The sequence below is a fragment of the Zootoca vivipara genome, chromosome 16, assembly GCF_963506605.1.
Source record: "Zootoca vivipara chromosome 16, rZooViv1.1, whole genome shotgun sequence".
NCBI lineage: Eukaryota > Metazoa > Chordata > Lepidosauria > Squamata > Lacertidae > Zootoca > Zootoca vivipara.
In genome coordinates, this window is record NC_083291.1 from 36749168 (window position 1) to 36768895 (window position 19728).

Here is a 19728-nt window from a genome sequence, read left to right on the forward strand (position 1 = left end):
CAGCACCAATAAAAGAATAAAATGCAGAGCTGCGTAGCGTCGTTACTCTGAAGTAGTCCACTCCGGCCACTGTGACAGCAACCTCCTAATCATTTTTGGGCTACTTCGGAGTTGCCGGGATGAGCGTGTCCGAGGCGGAGAAGTGGCGGCAGATCGCTGAGCAAGCCCAGCTAGAACTGCAACAGCTGTCGCTGCAGGCGCAGGGAGAATTGAAGGCAGCTAAAGAGGAGACTAAGAAGGTCCAGGACGACCGGCTACAACTTGCGGAACAGGTGAGAGAGCTCCAGGAAAAAGAGCAGCATTTAAGGGCGGTGGCGGTAGACCTCCAAAACAAGCTGGATGCAGAGAAAAACAAGGCGGGAGGGGCTCCCCAAGTCCAAGTGCTGCCAGGAAGGAGAGCAGGGACCCTTGTAAGCAAGTTCAATGGAGACCCGAAGGAGTTTCAGGGCTTTGAGACTGAGATCGTGTATGCTCTTGAGCTGCACCAGAATGAGTTCCCCGATGATGAGCACAGAGTAGCGTTTATTGTGGAACATCTCACCGGAGCAGCCAGGGAGTGGCTAAGACCATTAATCGCAACCAAGAATCCTTGCATGAAAAATGTCCAACAATTTCTAGAAGGTTTGAGGACGATGTATTCGTCCGATAGTCATTTGGACCAGACTAAGGAGGAACTGCATAATTTACGCCAAGGAAATATGACAGTTCGCGCATATTGGGCGAAATTCACCATGCTGGTGCACAGACTGGGGTGGGTTTTGGATTCGCCTCCCATGCAAGCTGCGTTTTACTTGGGTTTGAGCGAGGAGGTGAAGGATGAACTCTCGAGAGGTCCAAAGCCCAGTACTATGGATCAGCTGAGCAAAGCAGCTCTGGCGGTGGGGGTGAGGCAGGAATCCCGGTGGAACGACAAGCAAGCGACGCGCGCAAAGCGGGCTTGGTTCCCACGGTCGCAGGAGAAGCCACTCCCTCAACAACCCTTTCAGGCCACGCCTGGAGCCAGCCAGGACCAGGAGCCCATGCAGATTGATAGCGCGCGCGCGCGGGCTTTTCAAACCCCAGCGGCGCCAAGACGCAAGGAGGGAAGGGGCGGGAATTGCTTTCTCTGCAACTCACCCCAGCATCTCGTCAGAGACTGCCCACATCGCAGGGAGTGGCAAGGAAAGGCGGGAACGGTGGTGCCCTCCCCCACTGACGCAGCACCACAGCAGGGAAACGGGAAAGCCTGGCTGCAGGAGACAAGGGGCAGCAGCCAGGCACAGTCAGCAGACAACAGCCCCAGCCCGCCCACCCGCACAGAGAGGTGCAGAGCCAGCCCACCCCTCCCAGAGCAGGAGTGGTTCTAGAAGTGACGCTAACGCTCCCAAATGGCTATCCCCTGACGGTCCTCGCCTTAATTGACAGTGGGGCGTCCGCCAACTTCTTCTCGAGAAGCTTTGCAGAAGAGCACCAAATCCAGCTTTTGCAGTTGGATTTTCCTCTGCACGTAGCAACCATTGACGGCAGGGAGCTGCTGGGAGGGGCCATCACACATCAAACCCCCCCCATGAGAATGACGGTGGGAAGGCACTCAGAGACACTGGCGTTCAACGTCACCACCATCTCAGACCCCCCCATCGTCTTGGGCATGAGCTGGCTGGCGCGCCACGACCCCTCCATCAGTTGGCACCAGAGGTGCATCACGTTTGGGTCAGACTTTTGTCTGGAACATTGCATGCAGCACCAACCAGGGGAGGGGCCTCCGATAGCCACGGTGGCCACCATGCATATCAAAGGGGGTGAGGCAATACCCAAGCAGTACTGGGACCTGCAGGAGGTCTTCAGCGAAGCGGAGTCCGACCACCTACCCCCGCACAGGCCTTTTGACTGCCAGATCAACCTGGTGCCAGGGGCGACGATACCCCCAGCCAAGCTGTACGCCATGTCAGACCGGGAGCTGGAGGATCTGCGCGCTTTCATCGACAAGAACCTCAAGCGGGGGTTCATAAGGGAAAGCAAGGCAGCAGGGGGCAGCCCGGTCTTCTGGGTGGACAAGAAAGACTCGCAACAGCGCCGTCTTGTGGTGGACTTTAGACGGCTGAATTCGGTGACAGAGCCCGTGGCTTTCCCCATGCCCAGAGTGGATGATCTCCTGACAGCGGCACGCAGGGGCAAGATTTTCACCAAGCTGGACCTAAGGGGGGCGTACAACTTGATCAGGATCCGGGAAGGAGATGAATGGAAAACCACGATGTTCACGCCTCTGGGCTCTTTTGAATATCTGGTGATGCCCTTCGGTTTGCAAGGGGGCTCAGCATGCTTCCAGGCCTTCATGCACCACGTCCTGGGGTCCCTCCTCTTCAGGAAATGCTTGGTCTTCCTAGATGACATCCTTATCTACTCGAATGACCCAGTGCAGCATGTGAAAGATGTCAGAGAGGTGTTGCAACGCCTGAAGGAGAACCACCTGTATGTGAAGCTGGAGAAGTGCAAGTTTCACACCAAAGAGGTGGACTTCCTGGGCTACAAGCTGTCAGACAAGGGGCTGGCGATGGACAAGGACAAGGTGCAGGCCATCCTGGACTGGCACAGCCCCAGGACGCGCAAAGATGCCCAACGCCTACTAGGCTTCGCTAACTTCTACAGGAAGTTCATCAAGAACTTCTCTCGCGTTACGGCTCCCATCACGGACTGCCTGAGAGGCAAGCAGAAGTTCAAGTGGACACCAGAGGCGCAAGCAGCGTTCGAAAGCCTCAAGAGAGTGTTCGCCTCAGACCAAAACCTGTTCCATGTGGTGCAGGACGCGCCCCTACGCATTGAGACAGATGCTTCTGAAAAAGCTGTGGGCGCAATTTTGTTGCAACTGGACGCCAACAGGGAGTGGAGACCCTGTGCCTTCTTCTCCAGGAAGCTGACACAGCCTGAACGCAACTACACAGTGTTTGATAGGGAACTTCTTGCGATCTACGCTGCGTTCCAGCACTGGCGACACTTCCTGGTGGGCGCGAAGCACCCCATCCAGGTGTGCACAGACCACAAGAACCTGGAGTTCTGGAGAACTGCCAGGGTGCTCAACCAGCGGCAGATACGGTGGGCAGAGTTCTTCTCGAACTTCAACTTCTCCATCCACTACATCCCGGGGGAGCAGAATGTCAGGGCGGATGCCCTCTCCCGCAAGCCAGAGTACATGGAGGAGGAGGCGCCACCAGCCCCAAGGCACATTTTCCCCCCGTCGGCATGGTCCTGCGGAGCAGCTGTGGTGAGCGAGGCAGAACTCACAGCACTGACGGCAGCGGATGAATTTGCCAACCGCATCTTCAGAGAACTGAGAGGGGGGAGGGAGCAGGCAAAAGACTTTGCAGAACGCAGAGGGCTGCTTTTCTACAAGGGTGCGCTGTACCTACCCACCACCCAGCTTCGACGTACGGTCCTCAAGCAGATGCACGACAACCCTACAGCGGGGCATTTTGGAAGGGACAAAACCGCTCACCTAGTCATGAGACACTTCTGGTGGCCAGGGGTGCGGGAAGATGTTCGAGACTATGTAAGGGGCTGTACCACCTGCCAGCGGGCGAAGGTGGTCAGAGCAGCGCCACCAGGGTTGCTGGAGCCCTTAGCCACACCACACAGGCCGTGGGAAGTGGTGTCCATGGACTTCATCACAGATCTGCCTTCGTCCAGGGGTAAGACTGCAGTGTTGGTGGTGGTGGACCTTATGTCCAAAATGTGTCACTTTATACCGTGTGCCAGGGCAGTCTCGGCAGAAGAGACAGCCAAACTGTTTGTTGATCACATTTTCAGACTGCATGGATTACCTTTAAGGGTTATTTCGGATCGTGGCCGCCAATTTGTTTCCAGGTTCTGGCGGCGGCTCATGAACCTCCTGCAGGTGGAGGTCAGCTTGTCGACGGCTAGACACCCGCAGACCAACGGACAAGCGGAGAGGGTCAACGCCATTCTGCAGCAGTACCTGAGATGCTACGTCAGCCAGCGGCAAACGGACTGGGTGGATCGCTTGCCACTAGCAGAATTTGCCTACAACAATGCAGTGCACGTCTCCACAGGGGTGTCGCCCTTTAAGGCCAATTACGGGCGCGACCTCAGATCTTTCCCAGAGAGGGAGAGGGAGGAGGAGGAGGAGGAGGGCCCACAGGCTGAGGATTGGGCAGAGGAACTGGAGACGGTGCACCAGCAGCTCAGAGAACACTTGGAGAGGGCCAAGGAAGCGTACAAAAAGGGGGCAGATCGCCACAGGCGACAAGGGGAGGTCATCAGGGTGGGGGACAAGGTGTGGTTGTCCTCGGAGGGCCTTCCCACCAGAGGGAGGTGCAAAAAGCTGGCACCCAAAAGGCTGGGCCCCTTCACGGTCACGCAACAGGTAAACCCGGTGGCATACAGGCTGGCACTGCCAGAGGACATGAGGGTGCATCCAGTGTTTCATAGATCGCTGCTGTCGCCGTACAGGGAAAGCAGCAGGCTCCGAGACAGCGAACAAACCCCCGAGGGAGGGGGGGAGAGGGAAGGCAGGGAGCAACTCAATGAGGCCACGGCCATCCTGGATTCAAGGTGGGGGGTGGGGGGACTGGAGTACCTCATGGCATGGGAGGATGCTCCACCGTCCCAGAATGAATGGGTCCCAGCCACTCAGATACAGGAGGAATTCTTGGTGGAAGAATTTCACGCCCTCTTTCCCCACAGACCCAAGCCCTGGCACATGGAAAGGGAGGGGGAGGAGGAGGAGGCACGGGAGAGCAGCTCACCATGGCGCTGGGAAGCGGAGTTTGAGGAACCAGAGGATGAGGTATGGGTGTCACCGAGATCCACCCAGTCAGAGGAAGGAGCAGATTGGCAGAACGTTTTTACCCCCACCAGCTCTGACGCCACGGACTTTTTGGGATTCCCGTCCGCCCAGGCGGAAGGGGGGGGCTCGCAGGACTGGGGGGAGGTATTCACACCAACGGGCTCGGAGAGCACTGAGTTCTTAGGCTTCCAGTCGTCACCGACACATGGGGGGGGCCTGGGGAGGGGTGAAGGAGAGCTTGGGAGGGGGGTGGATGTGAGGGACAGGGGATATCGCGAAGTCCCTCCCCTCCTGAGTTCAAGCCCGTCCCCGAGCAAAGGGGAAAGCAGGGAGAGTTCCGATTCCAGTGGGGAAGCAGGAAGTCGTGTCCGAGGCTCAGGCAAGGTAGAGGAGCCAGGGTCCCAGGTGGGACAGGAAGGGGCAAGCAAGGGGGGAAGACCCATCCCTCCAACTCCAGAATTACGCAGGAAAAGGAGGGGCAAGAGGATGGGTCTGCCAAAGCTTTTGTGTTGGAGAAAGACGCGCCAAAAGCCATTAGGAGGTTCTGAAACCGACTGACAACATCGCTCCGTGTAAATAGCAATGACTTGAGCACTGTAAATACGCAGCACCAATAAAAGAATAAAATGCAGAGCTGCGTAGCGTCGTTACTCTGAAGTAGTCCACTCCGGCCACTGTGACAGGTACCAATCCAGCGGGAAAGTAAACAGCATTTCCATGCACTGCTCTGGTTCACCAGAAGTGGCTTAGTCATGCTGGCCACGTGACCCGGCTCCCTTGGCCAGTAAAGCGAGATGAGCGCCACAACCCCAGAGTCGTCCGCAACTGAACCTAACTGTCAAGGGTCGCTTTACCTTTACCTTTAAGTGCAAGTTAGCAAGCTCCCACGATGCATCTGATACAACAGTGTAAGTTCAGAGGAACTTGCTTTATATTCTCTCTCATTCATAGGCAGAAGGCTAGTTAGATTCCTTATCAACAAATTGCTACTGCATGGGCAGGGAGTTCTTGCTTAAATGTTTGCATCAATGATCTCCTCTTGTACTTCTGAAGTGGTACAATCCAGACGCAGATCCATTCATTATGTTGCTCTTCACACACACTACTGGTTATTTTTGGTGCAGTTTTGCATCCAGCTGTTCAAATCCACACAACGGGGTGAGCTCCCGTTGCTCTGTCCTAGTTCCTGCGAACCTAGCAGTTTGAAAGTATACCAGTGCAGGGTGGATAAATAGGTACCGCTGCAGCGGGAAAGTAAACGGCATTTCCATTTGCTCTGGCTTCTGTCATGGTGTTCCGTGTGCCAGAAGCGATTTAGTCATGCTGGCCACATGACCCGGAAAGCTATCTGTGGACAATTGCCGGCTCCCTTGACCTGAAAGCAGAGATGAGCACCACACCCCATAGTCGCCTTTGACTGGATTCAACCATCCAGGGGTCCTTTACCTTTACCTACCATACAGATAATTTGCCATGGCTACAAGTGATCTTGCAAAGCAGTTTTAAAAACCCAAAAACAAATACCTGATTTTTGGAAAATGTAAATATTTTCTGCTGATCATTTTCAGTGGACTTCCTTTGTTTTTTTGGAAGTGTGCAGCCTGATCCTATGCATGCATACTCCAAAGTAAGTCCCACTGTGTTAAATGGGGCTTACTCTAAATTAAGTATGCACAGAACCGCAAACCTATCCTCTTGCATCTGGTTGCACTACAACTCCCTTCACCCCTGACCACTGGGTCTGGTACTTTGGGATGATGGGAAGAGTTGTCCAATAACAAGTGTGAGAATGACTGATAGGCTGTTGAGGAGAATGGGAAATAGAGGGCCTGGAGAAGTCTGCATCCACAGTGGGGCATCACCCAGTGGTATTTTGACAGTCTATTTGAAATATTTTAATACACGAAGATAATTGATGTTCCGCCAAAAACAATTATATATTACACACCCAGACTGAGGTGGAGCCACTTGAAAAAAACATGGGAGGGAAAGGGAATAAAATGAATGTTGCAAACTAACATCAACAATGTAGAAAAATAAAGGGAAATTTCCCCATACGGATCGCAACATTACAGAACAGAGGAATCTTGTATTTTGAGGAAGAACCCAAAATATAAAAATTCCTGGAAGGCAATTAAAGAGTGGCGATAGAGCTGGATGTCCGGTTTGATTGATCTTTACTGGAATCCCATTATATGCATGGTAAAGCTGCAGTCTATGCACTTCATCGGAGGAAGCTGGGCTGACCTCAGCGGCACATGCTGTGCAAAGTGCCCTGATCACAGTGGGCTGAGTGCTTATTATTCCACCCAAAACTGCAGGCACTTTTATGCTCGTCTTAAAATAAAGCTTTAAAATAACAATCAAAAAGCTAAACTTGTGTGTGTTTTAAAATACGGTTGGGGTTGGTTTTTTTGATGTTATTGTAGGGTTGCCATAGTTCAATATTTGCCATAGTTCAATATTTTCCTTTCTTGGGCTCCTTGATCACTGCAGATGGTGACAGCAGTCACGAAATTAAAAGACGCCTGCTTCTTGGGAGAAAAGCAATGACAAACCTAGACAGCATATTAAAAAGCAGAGACATCACCTTGCCTACAAAGGTCCGTATAGTTAAAGCTATGGTTTTCCCTGTAGTGATGTATGGAAGTGAGAGCTGGACCATAAAGAAGGCTGATCACCGGAGAATTGGTGGTGCTGGAGGAGACTCTTGAGAGTCCCATGGACTGCAAGAAGATCAAACCTCTCCATTCTGAAGGAAATCGGCCCTGAGTGCTCACTGGAAGGACAGATCGTGAAGCTGAGGCTCCAATACTTTGGCCACCTCATGAGAAGAGAAGAATCCTTGGAAAAGTCCCTGATGTTGGGAAAGATTGAGGGCACAAGGAGAAGGGGACGACAGAGGATGAGATGGTTGGACAGTGCTCTCGAAGCCACCAACATGAGTTTGACCAAACTGCAGGAGGCAGTGCAAGACAGGAGTGCCTGGCGTGCTATGGTCCATGGGGTCACGAAGAGTCGGACACAACTAAACAACGAATAGGTATCTAAAGCCATTTGCCACTGTCGCTGTATGTAGGTTTCATTTTACTTGTTTTTTATCTTATATTTTGGAAATGTACATCCAGGTGTTGTTTATTTCCTTTTATTTTTTGGGGGGACCTCCAAGAGAGTGGGGCCCTAAGCTCTAGCTTGTTATTATGCGTAGGCTACATCCGGCTCTGGATGCGAGCCCAGTTCCCACCGCCGGGACTGCAATTCCCATCTCTCCTCGCGGCGAGGCCTGTGCTCGCCGCGATGCATCCTGGGGCTGGTAGTCCAGTCCCCGCCGCCGCCCGCGAGCGAAGATGTCCGAGGTGCGGCTGCCGCCGGTGCGGGCGCTGGAGGATTTCTTGCTGGGCTCCAGCCGGCTGGCTCCGCCGGACGTGCGAGACCTGCAGCGCTGGCACAACCGCGTCGTCAACAACCTCCTGTACTACCAGAGCAACTACCTGCTGGTGCTGGGCACGGGGCTGCTGCTCGGAGGGTCAGTCCGGCGCGGGGGCCACGGCGGCGGCGGCGGTGGTTGCAGCAGCAGCAGGGGACGGGTAGCAGGGGCCGCGAAAGCTGCGCTCGCTCGTGCGCTGTCGGCGGCGCACGCCGGGCATCCTCGGGGCGAGACGATGCGCAGGTTGGGGGGGGGGGTTGAAGCGGGTTAAATCCGGGGTGAAACCCCAAATTCCTTGAGTTGGGGGATTTAATCAGGGCCGGATTTAGGTTTGATGAGGCCCTAAGCTACTGAAGGTAATGGGGCCCTTTATATGTCCAGGTGTCCTTTGTCAACAACAAATTGTCGCTGGTTTTTGTTGTTGTTGATTGAATATGTATGCTATACGGCAATTTAGGGACCTAATAGCTATCTAAAGCCATTTGCACATAACAAAATACTGTATGTATTTTATCAAAGTAATTGTGGAACTGAAATATAATGAAGAAGTAGTGTATTTTTGGGTGTCTGGCGTGCTCTGCTCCATGGGGTCAGGAAGAGTCTGACACGACTAAACAACAACATATTTTTGGGGGGGGGGGGCAAGAGAGTGGGACCCTAAACTATAGCTTGTTTAGCTTATATGTAAATCGGGCAGTGGATCATTTAATGCATGTTCTGGCTTTGTCCATGGGCGTAGCCAGGATTTTTGTTGGTTTTTTTGGGGGGGAGCAGGCCTTTTGTTGGGGCAGAACCTCAGTTTGCTATGCATTTTTATTGATTTAGGGGGGGCAGCTGCCCCCTGCCCCCCCCCCCCCCCGGCTACTACCATGTGTTTGGCTCTCCTTTGTGTACCCATCCACAGTGGCTTAAACGGGTTGCAGATGCTGTAAGCCGGGGATGGAGGAGTCCCCGCAGCTGGATGCTGTTGGACTCCAACTCCCATCAGGCGAAGCCAAAGTGGCCAGAGGGAAGGGATGAAGGGAAGTGTAGTCTAGCGCAATAGGGCAGGGATGCAGGCTGCTTCTCCATTAAAGAAATCCCTATGGGTAGGAGGGGGAAAGAGATGTGCAAGGTGGAATTGCCGCTTTCCTAACCTCCCCTCCTCACTTCCTTTCATTTTATTGCTCTTGCGGTGCCTGTAGCGGTAAGATGACAGAGCTTTTGGCCACGACTCCTCTCCAACCGGGAAAAGGGTTGCGTGTACGGGGGACTGTGGTTAAAAGCATAGGGATGGCCAAGCAGGCCCAGTAGTGCTTCTCTTAAACTGAGCCCTGAGCTCGATCATAGAATTGTAGAGCTGGGAGAGTCATTTTATCCAACCCCAGGAAGCTTTGTCAATGCAAGAGCCTAAGATTGCACTTCCCCACCCCTATCCTGTGTTCCTTAGTTTAGTAGCTGTTCAACAATGGGCAAGTGGGAAGGGCAGTCAAATTGTTGAGATGGGGTCAAATTGTTCAGGATTCCAAACATGCTCCCCCACCCCCAATACTCTCTTCCCTCTCCTATACACAGTTACATGAGAGTAGGTCTCGTGGAATTTACTGGAACTTACTTCCCAGTAGAGGACATGGGTGGCTCTGTGGGTTAAACCACTGAGCCTAGGGCTTGCCGATCAGAAGGTTGGCGGTTCAAATCCCTGCGACGGGGTGAGCTCCCGTTGTTTGGTCCCTGCTCCTGCCAACCTAGCAGTTCAAAAGCACATCAAAGTGCAGGTAGATAAATAGGTACCGCTCCAGTGGGAAGGTAAACGGCATTTCCGTGCAATGCTCTGGTTTCGCCAGAAGCTGCTTAGTCATGCTGGCCACATGACGAGTGGAAGCTGTAGGCCGGCTCCTTCAGCCAGGAAAGCGAGATGAGCTCCGCAACCCCAGAGTCGTCCGCGACTGGACCTAATGGTCAGGGGTTCCTTTACCTTTACCTTTTACTTCCCAGTAGACATATATACCGGTTGTGTTTTACAAAAAAAACCCTGCTCCCTTCCCCTTATGGGGTACTCCGGAGCCCATATAGAGTCCTTAAGTGGGTTCCCTATCGGTAGGAGAAAATAACAAAGGCCATCCAGAGTATATTGAGAAGCAAAGCGACCTGATCTTTATTCAAGGAACTGTTTCAACAGGGTCCCCACTCACCACACGCAGGAGGGAGGAGAACCCCGAACAATGGTGCGCAAGCCCTTACCGACTTTTGAAATTGCCCACCCTGTAGCCCAAGCAGGGCTGGCTTTACCACAGTTTTGATGAGGCCCTAAGCTACAGAAGGTAACAGGGCCCTTTATATGTCCAGCTGTCCTTTGCCAACAACAAATTGTCACTGGTTTTTTGTGTTGAATGTATGCTATATGGTAATTTATGGACCTAATAGGTATCTAAAGCCATTTGCACATACTGTAGCAAAATATGTATTTTATCGAAGTAATTGTTGAACTGAAATACAATTAAGAAGTATATTAATAGTGAAATGCACACTGTTCATTTTATTTGTTTTTTATCTTATATTTTGGAAATGTACACCCAGGGTTTATTTCCTTTATTTTTTGGGGTGCCCCAAGAGAGTGGGGCCCTAAGCTATAGCTTGCTTAGCTTATATGTAAATCTGGCACTGAGCCCAAGACCACCACCCCAAAACATCACACATGCATTACAGAAGGAGGCAGTTTCCTTCTGTGCAGAAATTATTTTTTTGCCAGGATACCTGATAATGGTCACTGATTGCATTACCTGGGCAGCCTGGCCATTCTTTTCTGATGGTTAATACTTTAGTTTAGTTCCTGGATCCAGGTCACAGTCTCACCCTATTCACACACAAATACGCCCTTAAGACAGGATTTGTAAACAAAAAGACAATGGGAAGGCTTTCCCCATCTGCCTCCCTTACTGCAGAGGAATATCTGAGGTCATTGGGAGAGTCAAAATGGCTTCAGGATTGCTCTCTCATACTATTTCAGACATATGGTTCATATATTTAGATATGTGTGCATTTATGATTATTCTGTATTTGAGACCTTAAAATTCTTATAACAATGGTATTGGGCTGGAAACATGGCTTCTGAGAACAGAAGTTTCTCCCTTCCAAGTAAGCGGTGAGGTTGTGGGTGATACCAAATAGTTCAGGATGGTGAAATGCAGAGTGGATTATTAAGAGGACCAAAAGGATGTCCTTGCAGGAGAGGTGAATGGCAGGCACTCCGACAGAACAGAGATGGAGATTAGGGTTGCCATATTTCTAAAAGTGAAAATCCGGACACAAAAGTTGTTGAGCTGTCCCCCCCCCCTTTTTTCTTTTTGGCCAAGTTGTTGAACTTGTTTTGGAACTATTTTTTTTATGAAATTAGCCAAAATCTACACTACCGACTTTGGCTGCCATACAGCCGGATTTTGCCAGACATTTCAGCAATTTCCACCCGGAAATCTGTTTACGAGGACTGAATACCGGCTAAGTCCAGGAAATTCTGGACGTATGGCAACCCTAGATTAGGTGCGACTGTAAAGCTGCATATACCAGCAGTGAAACAGCAATGTTCCATTTAGCCCCGTGAGAAGCAAGAAATAGCAGAATCAGTGTTGCAAAATCATTTCTGCCAAGGTTCTCTGATATCTGCATTATTTTTAGCAGGACTCGTGGTGATCTCTTGAAAACAAAGCTTATTGATCTGTCTTCTATGCAATTGTTCATCATCCCATGCCAAAAGGGTTTTAAGGCAAATTGCAGCAAAAAAATATAGTGCACATGACAAAATACAAAATCCCATAAAAATAAGCAGCAATAAACAACCATTATAAGTGATCGTACACTAAATCCCAGCAATTAAAACTCACCAACCACCCAGTAATATCAGCACAATCACCAGAAAATGACAAACCAACAGGAAAGAGTCTGGGAGAAAAGAAAAACATTGACATGGCGCCAGAAAGATGCTAAAGTCAGTGGGCAGACTAGCTTCTTTAGGGGGAGTATTCCACAGTGTGATAGGGGGTGGGAACGAGAGCAAAAAGGGCCCTTACTCACTATCTTGACAAGTTCTCTGGCCAAATAATAAAGACTGCTACTTAAAACGGGTGTTAAAAGTAAGGACCAGCCCACAAGACCACCTCATGCTAACAGAATATATTGTCTTTAAATGGAATCGTAGGAGCCAACTCTCAGAAGCCCGTGGGGGCTTCGGCCCCCACAATAAAATATTTGAGGGGGCTGCCCTGCCCCAAAGTTGATGGGCATTGCCATCCAAATGGAGTTTGTGCACTGTGTCATGTGATCGGTGATGCGGGGTGGGGCTGACCTGGGCCCCACAATGTTTTATTCAAGTGGGCACCCCTTAAATGGAATTGACATTGCATTCCTGCTTCCCACCCTGCCCGTTTCCTTGCAGGTACTTCCGCCCCTTGTTGACTCTGCTGAGCGCTGCTCTCGTGACGCTGATCTTTGTGGGCTTCATCTGGGCGGCTGAAAACAAGGCTCCCGTGCGACGCTTCCGGCGGAATTACCCTGGCACCTGCCTCCTTACCATCCTCGGCTCTGCGTACTTTCTGGTGTCTCTTCTCGACGGCTCCGCCACCTTCTTGTTTTTCATCGCTCTGCCCATAACGCGTAAGTCCCGAAAGGGAAGTGGGGTAGCCGTGGCATGGATGACCCAGGTTACGTAATTGTTGTGTCTCGTTGCTGAGATCTTGCATATCTAGTGCTCTGTCAGTGTTTGCATGGAACTTTAGCTTAACTATAGAATAATTCAGTAGTGCAATAAGCAGAACAATCTGCATTCTCCGACCCTTCCTGCGTAGAATTTATTCTGGCATGGAAACCACAGTATCTTAGCTTTCTCTTGAAATAAACAAACCTCTAGTTCTCCTAGAGCAGGCATGTCCAACAGGTAGATCGTGATCTACCGGTAGATCACTGGACGTCTGTGGTAGATCACATTGGCTCCCCCAAAGAAGCTGAACAACTGTGGCTCCCCTAAAAAGCTCAACGTTTTGCCTCCTCCCTGAAAAAACTTTGACCCCCACCCCCCCCAAAATCGGCCTTCCTCCTTAAAGCTCAACAACTTTGACCTAAACCCCCCAAAAGGGGGTAGATCACTGCCAGTTTTTAACTCTGTGAGTAGATCGCAGTTTCTTAGGAGTTGGCCACCCCTGTCCTAGAGGTTCAGATGAATCTGAAAACACACAACACCCGCAAAAAGCCCCGGTGCTCAGAGGTCTACCTCCCCAATGTGCTGGACCCCATATTCTGCACAAACCTCCACATAGGTAGGTAGATTGAAGACAAACCTTCCTACATGGCTAAGTTGCCTGTTCCTTTGAACATCAAAACAAGTTGCATCACTGCATGGCTATTAAATTTGTTCATTGAACAGCTGCTATGGTTGGCTTAAGGCTGGTGTTAATCTATATTCCAGTCTGACTTTTGTTAATTCTACAAAGGCCAGGGCTAGGTTGATGCTCAGACACTTCCTTCTGTAATATGTATGTAAGACAAAATGTCCTATATTTACAAACTGATCAGTTCTCCCCTGCAGTGTTTCCACGATACAGTTAGGGCTCAGTGCATGCTGCAATGTTGCTGGAGCCCAGAAAAACCTACATCATATGGTATTAAGTCCAGAGTCTCTCAGCTTTCACTTTTTTAAAAAAAGTAAGATTCTGGTGCTGGTGGTTGAGAAGTTAAGCTTAAAAGTGTTTGGCGCAACGGCTGAAATCTTTTGATGAGTAGGAGCCAGTTGTGGGGCTTCTGTGGTTTGCATGGCTCCTTCCTTTATCCAGAATAAAGTATACACAGTAATTAAAAATGCAGAAAGAGCCATCCAATGTAAGTGAAATCATGCAAATTTGCTCTCTCTGCCTGGTTTATTTTGCTTTCAGCATTTTATTTTACAGTGTTTTTTATTAGGCAAGGGTACTGACAGCCTAATAAAAAATAAAAAAGGGACCCAGGTGGCGCTGTGGTTAAACCACTGAGCCTAGGGCTTGCTGATCAGAAGGTCGGCGGTTCGAATCCCTGTGACGGGGTGAGCTCCCGTTGCTTGGTCCCAGCTCCTGCCAACCTAGCAGTTCGAAAGCACGTCAAAGTGCAAGTAGATAAATAGGAACCGCTACAGCGGGAAGGTAAACGGTGTTTCCATGTGCTGCTCTGGTTCGCCAGAAGCGGCTTTGTCATGCTGGCCACATGACCTGGAAGCTATACGCCGGCTCCCTTGGCCAATAATGCGAGATGAGTGCGCAACCCCAGAGTCGGTCACGACTGGACCTAATGGTCAGGGGTCCATTTACCCTTTACCTTTTACTGACAGCCCAGGCTGTGTTGGCCTGTCTTTCTCCTTCTCACACTCATTGAGTAGAATGATGGAAAATCTCCCTATAGCTCCTAGGAAAGCCTGTGGTAGAGAAGAAAGGGCGACTCTAGCCTTGGGTTTTTTGCCCTGGATGAATGAACTGCTACTTGGGTCTTTATCGCAGGCCTGTCCACGAGGCTTTCTCAACGTCACTGTCCTGCAGACCCCATCCTAGGTCTCTGAAGCTCAGGTCAAAGCATCGGGGGCACATCCCAGGGGCATAGTGGGGCTGTGGCCCTAGGAGCACAATTTTGAGGGGGTGCAGCTAAGCACCCCCACGACAGGCTCCCTCATTGTGGTCGGAGCCATGGGGAGGCAAGCCGTACCGGAGCTGGTCCTTCAGGGCTGTGGTGGCAGCGGCGTCTCCTTCTTCTCATGGCCAGTGAAGGGACACCCGTCTGTGCCCCACACCTCCGAAGAGGGGGGGGCGCTGCTGCCACTGCCCACCAAAAAGGGAGGGAGCGGTGGCACTGGTTGTAGTGCTACTCCCCTCCTCTGCTGGTCCCCGGAGTGTGCCAGGGAGCTTCAGAGGCCCCTTGCTCAGCATTGGCCCAGCGCTACCAGGCCACAGCTCCCGACCCGGGGTGGATGCAGTGGAGAGGAAGGGCAGAGTGGCAGCAATGCCACGCTGTCTCCTCCACTGGGCTCCTGCACGCAAGGGAGCCTTGGAGGCGATGGCCCAGTGCTGCCGGGCTCCCGAGGCCAGCAGGGACTGTGCAATCCTTGCCCTGCCCCGGGTGCCAGCAACCTGCCCCTGGCACATGCCTGCAAGTGACCTTGGACGCTGCTAGAAAGGTAAAGGGACCCCTGACCGTTAGGTCCAGTCGCGGACGACTCGGGGGTTGCTGCGCTCATCTCGCTTTACTGGCTGACGGAGCTGGCGTACAGCTTCTGGGTCATGTGGCCAGCATAGAATCATAGAGTTGGAAGAGACCACAAGGGCTATCTAGTCCAACCCCCTGCCAAGCAGGAAACACCATCAAAGCATTCCTGACATATGGCTGTCAAGCCTCCGCTTAAAGACCTCCAAAGAAGGAGACTCCACCACACTCCTGGGCAGCAAATTCCACTGCCGAACAGCTCTTACTGTCAGGAAGTTCTTCCTAATATTTAGGTGGAATCTTCTAAAGCCTCCGCTTAAAGGTGTCAAGCCTCCGCGTAAAGACCTCCAAAGAAGGAGACTCCACCACACTCCTGGGCAGCAAATTCCACTGCCGAACAGCTCTTACTGTCAGGAAGTTCTTCCTAATGTTTAGGTGGAATCTTCTAAAGCCTCCGCTTAAAGGTGTCAAGCCTCCGCGTAAAGACCTCCAAAGAAGGAGACTCCACCACACTCCTGGGCAGCAAATTCCACTGCCGAACAGCTCTTACTGCCAGGAAGTTCTTCCTAATGTTTAGGTGGAATCTTCTAAAGCCTCCGCTTAAAGGTGTCAAGCCTCCGCGTAAAGACCTCCAAAGAAGGAGACTCCACCACACTCCTGGGCAGCAAATTCCACTGCCGAACAGCTCTTACTGTCAGGAAGTTCTTCCTAATGTTTAGGTGGAATCTTCTAAAGCCTCCACTTAAAGGTGTCAAGCCTCCGCGTAAAGACCTCCAAAGAAGGAGACTCCACCACACTCCTGGGCAGCAAATTCCACTGCCGAACAGCTCTTACTGTCAGGAAGTTCTTCCTAATGTTTAGGTGGAATCTTCTAAAGCCTCCACTTAAAGGTGTCAAGCCTCCGCGTAAAGACCTCCAAAGAAGGAGACTCCACCACACTCCTGGGCAGCAAATTCCACTGCCGAACAGCTCTTACTGTCAGGAAGTTCTTCCTAATGTTCCTAATGTGGCCAGCATGACAAAGCCGCTTCTGGCGAACCAGAGCAGCGCATGGAAACGCCGTTTACCTTCGTGCTGGAGCAGGACCTATTTATCTACCTGTACTGTACTTTGGCGTACTTTCGAACTGCTAGATTGACAGGAGCAGGGACCGAGCAACGGGAGCTCACCCCGTCGCGGGGATTTGAACCGCCGACCTTCTGAACAGCAAACCCTAGGCTCTGTGGTTTAGACCACAGCCCAACCCGCGTCTATATACGTGGCTATACAGCTGCAAATAAAACGTTTCAAGTGTGTTGTAAAGTGCAATATACAAATGTGACACCAGGGTGATGGTGAGCTATGGCAAATTCAATATATTTTTCAAATATATTCTCAAAACGTTTTTTTAAAAAGCATTTTCACAGCTTTTTTTCATATGTGTGTAGATTCCACTCTTGTCAGTAGGCCAGTAGTGATTTGGTCAACCCAAGCAGGGAATTGAATCTCCTGCTCCCAATTCAAGTTGAATTCCCTTTCCACTGTATCCCTAAGCAGATGACCGACCCTCTTGGGAATCTTTTTTGCAGGAAGCTTACTTTTAATAGGTTGTTTTTGGCACGGTTGCTTTGCGGCTGCTCCAGCAAAGCTGGAGAGACAGTTGAGATGATGCCAAGCACTCTAGCTTGGCATTTCTGCTCTGGAGGAATGACCCGATTCCTCCTGTGGAACTGCCTGCAACTCCCTTGGCTCTCATGGTGCTAGTCTCTCCTGTTTCTCTTCTTGAAGGGAGAGATCTGTAGCAGGAGAACAGAAGTTATTTCTTTTCCCTTGCTTTGCCTCTAACACTTCATTTCCCTTCTACCTCCCCCAACCCTGCAGTGACCCTCATCCATGCTTCCCTGCGGCTCCGGAACCTCAAAAACAAGATTGAGAACAAGATCGAGAGCATCGGACTCAAGCGCACTCCCGTGGGTCTGCTCCTGGAAGCTCTAGGACAGGAACAGGAAGCCGGATCCTAGACGATTCCCTTAATTCTCCCTTTCCCCTTTGGAAACAGGCTACCTTCCTTCCATTGACTGTTCACTTTCCCCCTTTCTGATCCCTATCCTGTGTGCTGTCTGTTCACTTAACCCAACCTAGCGGCCCAGCTATGAGCTCATGCAAGAGGCAGCCTGTGTCCTGTGGATCAGAGCAGATGGCCATTGAGACTCCCTCTCCCCAATGAATGGGGCAGAGTAGAAGGGGAACAGCAAATAGACTGGAAATCAAGGTAGCATTTCTTACTGGCCGTTAAGTATTAAGTACTGGGACTGTTTAATTTTAGAAAGGTTCCAGTGCATGAGAAAGGGAGAAAAAGCTGAAAATAAGATTTATGAAAGACAAGACTGTATTATCTTTTTTATTACCAAAAAAAACTGGTGTAAAATGTTAGACTGTGGTATGCCTAGACACATTTAAAACAAACAAACGACCCAAGGATCAGGATTTGATCCTAGAGCAAAGAATAGTAGCCAGCCGACCAATTAAAAAGGAGCCTCGTTCCAATTATTCCAAGCACGGGCGAACTTTAGTATTTACTAGTATAGCATTACTTAGCATTTATATAGCAGCTCCCAGACACTCCCAAGTGCTCCACCTACAGCATGTAATCCTTTCAGCATCCGTGCAGGTCAGTATTTTATCCCCACATTGCAGCTAGAGGGAGGTGGGGGCTGGAAGAGAGCCGCTTGCCTCAGCCTGCCCATTGTGTTAATGGCGGAGCCGAGGTGGTCTTCTGTAGAACACCTGGCCTCTTGTTTACAGAAAAGGGAGATTAGGCAAGAGTTCGGTTTGGATGGAGGTAAAGGGGAAAGTCATTTTGAGAAAGCTCTAGCTAGCTAAGTCAGAAATGGGGAGCCTTTTCTCGAACTACAGCTATGTCGCTGGCCATTGAGCTAGTAATTCATTAACTCTGCGGGTTTCCCTTATCTTATGGATTGTGTAACACTCCGAAGTTCAGAAGCTGTCTAGCAACATATACATTCCGCTCCGCAGAGGGAACCTCCAGCCCAGGCAAACTTCGAGAGGTTCTTAAGAGAAGCAGAAGAGGGTCGTCTAGCCATTTCCAGAGACCAATCAGGGCAAAGTTTGACTCCTTGTCTTTTGTGGAGTCCTTATAGTATTCAAAAGTTCCGTGAATGAACCAAACAATGGAATAGTGTGTCTTTAAAAGATGTAGCTGAAGGGTAGGTAGGATGTTTTAATAAAATGAAGGCGCTTGGAGGTTCTACAAGCATTGCCAAAAATAACAACTGTCCAAGGGGTTCGAATATTGTACCTCTCCATTTCTTCTATATGCGGTTTACATTTATTGGGAGGAAATCCGTTTCAAAACCCTCTGTATGGCACTTTTTTTTTGCTAAAAAATGTTATTGATTGAAAAAAAAAATGACTCAATCACTAAGTCTCTCTCATTCTGTGTGTGTGTGTGTGTGTGTGTGTGTGTGTGTGAGTGAGTGAAGGGGAGGTGACCTCCCCTGTACCCCTCAATTTTGTGTGCATGAGGAAGGAAAAAACAAGCACAAGCATTGCAACTTCCATGAATCGCACCTCCTTTTACTCTCTCTTGCCTTTCAGGAGCCCTACTCCCAGCAGTGGATTCCTTCAATCTCTCTCACCAGATTCATGACCCTTTTTGCCAATGGGCCCCTCGATTAAACCTTGTGCTAATTTGATCTTTCTGTGCCAGCAAGCATTTCTGCTTGCCGGACGGGACAATCTCCCCTCTCCCCCCCCCTGCCCGTTCTTCTAGGGGTTCTCTAACCATCCCCCGAACCAATTTTGGACGACAAGGGCTGTTATGCTAGCAGAAACTCTTTGTGCTGGTTCCTGCTAGTGCATCTGTTTCGCTGAATCCAGCCCTGTATGTATAAGACCAGGAATCCATAGCTGAAGGAGTTGTTTCATGGCTCTCTCCATAGGTTGTGCTTTGGTTTCAGCCATCTGTGTGCTCAACAGCAGTGCCAGCATTTATATACGTATTTCTACAACACTTGCCAGTGCTCAAAGGTCCTCTCTTACATCACAGCTGGGGAACCTGTAGGATTCCAGAAGTTGGCCACTCTGAGGTCAGGATTAGCTCTTGGCCTGATCCCTCAAGGTTCTTCTTGTGTTCAGAACCGGTCCAAGATGTTTTGCTGCCCACGGCAGATCAGCAAATGCCCTCCCCTCTCCCTGAGTCCGGCCGTATAGCTCCCAGGGCCAGCCAAGTTATTTTGGCAGTCAGAAAATCCCACAAAGTAATTCCATAACAAGTTGCTTTCACAACACCCAAAAACCTGCTCACCTCACCCTGCCTAATGGCGAGATCAGT

General features: G+C 50.5%; 1 protein-coding gene across 1 annotated transcript; it reads left to right on the forward strand.

Moving 5' to 3' along the window:
• The first annotated feature begins 8082 nt into the window (after nt 1-8082).
• On the forward strand, nt 8083-19162 carry PRAF2 (PRA1 domain family member 2). The gene is made up of 3 exons (XM_035140915.2): nt 8083-8306; nt 12616-12833; nt 17256-19162. The coding sequence occupies exons 1-3, from the start codon at nt 8128-8130 to the stop codon at nt 17393-17395; spliced, it is 537 nt and encodes a 178-aa protein (XP_034996806.1). The 5' UTR covers nt 8083-8127; the 3' UTR covers nt 17396-19162.
• The last annotated feature ends 566 nt before the right edge of the window (nt 19163-19728 follow it).